This window comes from Saccostrea cucullata, unplaced genomic scaffold (genome assembly GCF_032062105.1).
Source record: "Saccostrea cucullata isolate Sc308-1 unplaced genomic scaffold, CSIRO_AGI_Scuc_v1 ctg30, whole genome shotgun sequence".
In the NCBI taxonomy this organism is placed as follows: Eukaryota; Metazoa; Mollusca; class Bivalvia; order Ostreida; family Ostreidae; genus Saccostrea; species Saccostrea cuccullata.
The window spans coordinates 89296-95866 of NW_026930705.1; the positions used below are offsets into that span (position 1 = coordinate 89296).

Sequence of the window (6571 nt, forward strand, 5' to 3'; positions counted from 1 at the left end):
CATCTGTCACTGATCCTACTAGTGTCACCAATCTTATTGTTACAGCGTCATATATGGTTATTTGCAGAGAATAACCATGGAAATCTAACATTTTATGACTGATATACTTGTACAAATCAGAATACGGTAACAGTATGTAGGTTAATCGATCTTTTAACAATGTTTACGCTCTCGCAGAATTTATATTGTCATTGTGTCATTACCAAAAGTAGAGGAAGGCCACAAAATGCAAAATTGGGGACAAAACAAGTAGTGCAATTATAAGTCTATCATTATTAGCAATTCGCAGCAATGAAAAAATGACTTGTTGCTTGTTGAAGTACCCTGGAATCCAAATAGAAACCAATATTACTGGTTGTCAATCAATACAAGCACAGCCTCAGTCTGGGGGACTGGATGCCTCTCCACGCCTTGCCGTCACCGACAGGCAATTGACTTTATCAAACGAAGATTTGTATTCGCTCTGTGCGTATTGATCAGTCGACTTAATACGGCATGCAAATTTACGGATTCTTTTTTCTCCTTGATCTTTGTTCCGCCACTAGTTGTATTTGCTTTGATCACTGTAAAACATAGAATGGCAATGTAATGACCAGTTTAAGCACTTAAGACACCATCACTTGTAATGGGATCCTTCACATTTTGTAGAAGACTATGGAATTGGAAGCCAGATCGTGTGGAGCGCTTTGAAAACGACGAACAAGAACGTTGCACGTGTTGGTCAGGGGAGGTGACGTCACCCGCTAAAATGGCGTTGATCGAACAAGGTGACACGGCCGCGCCTGAGAACTGTCAAAGACTTGTTATATTGGGCTCAAGTAAAGCAGGAAAAACATCTATTGTTTCACGATTCCTGAACAATAAATTTGATGATAGTTACACCCCCACCATTGAAGACTTTCATAGGAAAATATACCGGATCAAGGGAGAAGCTTACCGCTTGGATATCTTAGATACTTCCGGTAACCATCCTTTTCCCGCCATGAGGCGTCTGTCAATCATAACAGGTGAGGAACGTAAAAATATTTTTATAGAATTTTTTGATAGTATTTTTTACACGCTTTGCTATTTAGAACATTACTGGCTAATGCTGCAATTAGTTTTAACATTTTTGTTGTTCAGACCAAAATAGAACTAAATACATCTATAGAGTATGGGCAAATTATATTCCTGTCATTAAATACATGTGTACTAAATCCTTATTAATTAATATTGAAATCTGACTGATGAATCGTTTTATTTTTTTATAATTTAAAATAAAAATTCTTGCACGAACTGATATCTGATAAGATATTACTTGTAAAGCTCGGTCAAACTCTAAGGTCAATATCAAAAGTATACTAGTACATGTATACGCCAATGAATATGCTTTGTCACAGTGAATATGCAAGTGAATTATGACAGCCCTTGCATCAACTGTTCAAAATAACGAAGGCTAAAGTTTTAAAACATTTTGCAAGCGCCAAGGCCAAGAAGTCAAATTTGTTAATATTCAAAAGAAGGTCTTGTCACAAGGAATGTACTTGTGCAATATGAAAGCCATAGCTCCAACCAATCAAAAATTATGAGCAAGGTTTATGTTTTTTATGACAAAAAGCAAGAAAAACAGACAGGGCATAAACAAAATATTAGTACCCCTGAATCACTGATTACGGGGGTATAAAAATAAAATAGAGTGTAGAAAAGTAGAAAGGGCATTCCTTAATTTGTATTATGATACACTATGAATAATTAAAAACTTTTTTGCAAATTTGTTGTTTTTCTGAAAGTACACATTTGCAACTAATTTGACAAACAGGCTAACAATTCCTAAAGCAGTGTGTTTGTTTTGATTGCTTGTATGTTGTTTAGCGTTCCTCTCGAGAATTTTTCACTCATATGGAGACGCTACCACTTTCCGGTGGAAAGCTACACATTTTGTCCTATTTACGGGTCTTTTTCGTTCTAGCACCTACTGCAACACGGGACCTCGGTTTATACGGTCTCATCCGAAGGTCCGGTCTCGACATTCCATTCACAGTGGGATTCGAACCCGCGACGTAAGAATCAACTCCTTACAATGCGACTCTAGAACAGACGCTTTCACCACTTCACCACGCGGGCGACAAGAATCTCCAATAAGGTTCTTATTAAAAAAATAAGTTCTTTTCATTCTTTAGAATCTGTTTATTATCACGGTGTTCCAGTATTAACCCATAACCAATTATAAGTTGTTTATTGTAGCGTTTGTTATGAAGCTGTAAGAGTCCCTTTAACCATTGTGTTTATGATGCTGAGAGATGCCGTGCGAATTATAATTTGTAGGCCACTGACATACTCCGTAAACTATGTATAACATAGATTAGTTGTCTTGTACAGTTTAATAATAAGATACACAATTATAATATGAGTATGTGTTTTTTTTTAACTTAAGATTAAATAGTTAAAAGTATTAAGTTAAAGAAAAGGGGGGTCGTCGGTAGGGGGTATTCCCGGGTATACAATATCCTTATTTCGAGATTCAAAATTCATCTCAAAATGTAAAATCTTTTGTAAGACAAATCATTGGTGGAGTATAATGGATTAATGCTAGAAGATCATTCCATGAAAATTCAATGTTGGTTTATTCCTTAAACGAAATATTTGTATTTGATACATTTTTATTGTAGGGGATCTGTTCCTTTTGGTATACAGTATAGATAACCGGGAATCCTTTGAAGAAGTGGAGCGTTTGTGTCAACAGATACAGGAGTGCAAGACTCAGTGTAGGAATAGAGAAGGCGAAAGGCGCCAAAGAGGGGCCATTCCTGTAGTTGTCGTTGGCAACAAGTGTGATAAGGAAAAATCGCGCGTGATAGACCCAGCCGAGCCACTGCACCTTACCGAAATCTATGAGAACTGCATGTTTATAGAAACGTCCGCAAAGAAAAACATTAACATCGAAGAATCCTTTACAAGACTTTTTGACATGGGGAACCTTCCTTTAGAAATGAGTCCTTCTTTGCATCGGAAGGTTCATCCTTTCTACGTAAGCGGAAGTACTTCACAAACCGGAAGAAAGGGTATGTCCATTAGAAGAAAAATGTCTGACGCTTGCGGAACAATTGCCCCAAACGTCAGACGACCAAGTATACGCACTGACTTGATGGTGGCACAGATGAGAACAAAATCATCTAATCTAACCAAAGCTGATGTGAAAGAAAAATGTGCTATTCAGTGATTTTCGACGACGATAAAATGTAATTAGTGGAATATTGTCAGGTTTCTGTTTGTTTTTTTTTTTCCTTTCTGAATTTCTTTTAATCCAAAACTATAATAAATGTAAATCTTACTTGACACAAGCCTTTTCCTGATAAAGTTTCATCTTCTGCAGATGCTTTTTTCTGGAATTGTGAAGAATCAAAACATGCTGTAAGTTTCAAATTTGTTCAGATATTACTAGTATCCTACTGCTTTATCACTAATAGAGACTCAAATTTTTTCACAGAATTTAGTCAAAAGTATTTCAAAAATCCCGAGAACAAGACTGCTGCAATTTGTGGAGTTGATACGTAAATCTAAGTTTTATACTTTATGGTTTGTGGACGTTGTGAGATGAAAATTAAAAGAGGACAAAAATTCTAATTTTTAAACATAATATTTAAAAAGAATACAATTACTTTTCATATGGGTAGATGGAAAAGACATAATGGGTATGATATAACACATGAGAGACTTGTTATGTTTACTATATGATGGTTGTGAATATAAAATATGTTTTTATTATAATGAAAGGGTTTATCTTAGTTGTTTTTGAAACCAACAACGAATGAACAATTATAAAGTGGTCTTTTTAGTCATATCATCAATTAAATTCAAAACTCCAAATCGCTGGTATTAAAAGTACAGTGGGTTTTCTGCGTGGGTTATCTAAGAGTTTCTTTTATAACTGTTAGTAATTGTTTAGTTAACGATCACATTCAGTGCATGGGAATCCAATTTTCAAAATCACATGCTGTTTGGTTTAAACATGATGGAAGATATTGCCTTCTCAGAGCATCTCTTCCAAAACGAAATAATATCTTTTGATCATATCAAAATACTTGAATTTTGTAAACGAGACCTGTTGGGGAGGTCTGGGAATGAAACTAGTTCAAATCGAATGCAAATAATTGGTAATTACACAGCCGGTTTCATTAATACAAAGAAATCGAAGACATCGGTTAAAAGACAACAGTCAAGATTTGTTGAATAATGCAAAAATATTAGAATTAATGACAAACCTCGCAGAGGAGGTAATGCTTGTTAGATGGAGACCAAATTACCCCCAATCAATCAAAGCTCAGGGACGTTTAATTGAAAGAATAGCTGTTTGCTGAAGAAGAAAAGTTAAACAAAGCAAATTAATTTATCTTTTTTTGTCACAAGACAAGCAATAAGCCTCGTCGTTCGTGTAATTTCTCTTCTCGTGCGGAATCTAGTGTGACGTCGATAATTCTCACTCGAATACGAGGCCCTCCATGAACTCTTAGGTCGAAAGTACGGACACAATCAGCAGCGGAATACGAGGGGCGTTCAATAAATAATGTCATCAGGGCTGGGAAAGAAACAAAAATCGCTTTTCTATGATTTTGTCTTAATGATTTAACTAAAATGTTCTCTTTTAATTAAAAGACATGTCCGTTACATTTTTATTCAATTTCTAATTGTTTTTAGAACACAGTTTTGAGTATGACCCTTCGTATACTGGAAAATGGCAGATCCTATGATTTGCCGTGCTTGTTTTTTTCTTTCTGAAAGGTGTTTTCCTAAGTTTGGGAAATGAAACAAGTCAAAGATTGAATGATTTGGCGAATATTGTTGATATGACAAAACATTAACTTTCTGTTTACCCCAAAACTCCTTTACTCTTCATGGCCTGTGGGTTTGGACGCTGTCAGGAAGACATTTAATGTAGTGAATTCCTCATTCTGTTTCCTTCCTCTCATAAACCTTTCAATTTGTTGGCAAATATTTTGCATACTACACTCCTCCAGAAATTGAACTACCTCACTATATATGTATTTGAACAACAAGACCGCTAATATTTAAGAAAATAGCGTATAAAACTGTTTTTGTGTTCTTGCAAATTTTTGCTCTTCTTAGGCCTTTGCAGTTTTGTCAAGAACTTCTTATTCTAAATTTGTTTTGAGGGTTCAACGCAAAATGGATTCAAGTTTCATGATCTGTTTGAATTTCAGAAAAACGTGGATAAGAACAATTTTTGATTTTTTAAAAATAATTGTTTAGATTTTCTATACGCTCTCGTTTTCACTCATATTTATAAATATAGGGTGACATTTGAGTATTAAACTTTTTTACAATCAAATGTTTCTTTAAAACAGTGTGAACTACCCCCGATATAATGTCTATCAAATTTGCTATGTAACTTAAAGTCAATAAAACATAAATCTGTGATAATTTGTTGAATTATCGCTAATATACATTGGTTGTTGTATGTCCTTGTTGACAAGGAGGGTACCCATTTTTGATGACCATTATATAATTTTTGTTAACTAAAATCCACCTGTTCATGTATGTATGAAACAGACATAAGTTGCTGTAAATTTCACATATTTCAGTTAATATATTGTTGGGACATTTACAAGTTTTACAGCAGCTTTAATGACGCGTTCAATTTTACTCTAATTTACTGATTCTTGACCATTCATTTTTAACGCAGTGTCTCGAGTAGCCTTTGTTTTCCAGCTTCCCACAATGAAATTATGCGATGAAAAGTGGTCACATAAACTGTTATCAATTCATTAAAGATTCAATAATTAGAGAAAGTCAAGCTTAATGTCATATGATTTCTATGTTGTATGTCATGGAGCTGATGACATTATTTATTGAACGCCCCTCGTACTATAAACAGCTGTGGTCTTCATTTCATTCTAAAGGCCGGCATACACTGTAAGATTTGTATTATAATACAAAATCTTACTGTGTATACACTCTTAATACAGTGTGTCATACGATTTTTCGAATCTTGTAAAACTGTATTAAGAATAGAGCAATGCTCTGTTTCTTAATACAAGTCTTAACTTACCTTTCACTTTCAACCAATCAAATTTACTCCCATTGGGGGTCATCTTATTTATATCATTACTAGAAAAAGCACATGGTAAATAATAATGTCCGAATTTACAAAGAAGTAAATCGAAAATCTCATAGTTTCATGGGAAGGGGAAGAAGACTTGTGGAATATATCAAGCAGTAGCATAGTACGATGATAGACACAGCTATATTATTTTGACAGAGAGAGAAATATGGCAAGGGAATTAAAACACATGGGAATACGTAGTTTAATTACAATCTTATAAGATATGTATTAGCATGTCTACAGGGAAGTATTATAATACTTATATTATACTACAAATTCCATCGTGTATACCGGCCTTAACTTACATACCAATACCTTGTTATTGTATATATATTTACATTCAGTGTAATTTTCTTTATGAAATCCATTAGAAATCCAAGACGTTCAAATATCTACAACACACGGGAAACCTTGTCACCGCGCGTTAGTATAAAGGAACTATATGCATTTTCAATTTTCAACTCTAGGAAC

At 34.5% G+C, this 6571-nt stretch overlaps 1 protein-coding gene across 1 annotated transcript; it reads left to right on the forward strand.

Moving 5' to 3' along the window:
- Positions 1-342: 342 nt before the first annotated feature.
- Positions 343-3603, forward strand: LOC134229708 (GTP-binding protein Rhes-like). Its single transcript, XM_062711479.1, has 2 exons — positions 343-1007; positions 2649-3603. Exons 1-2 carry the CDS (start codon positions 626-628, stop codon positions 3197-3199), a joined length of 933 nt encoding a protein of 310 aa, XP_062567463.1. The 5' UTR covers positions 343-625; the 3' UTR covers positions 3200-3603.
- Positions 3604-6571: the final 2968 nt, after the last annotated feature.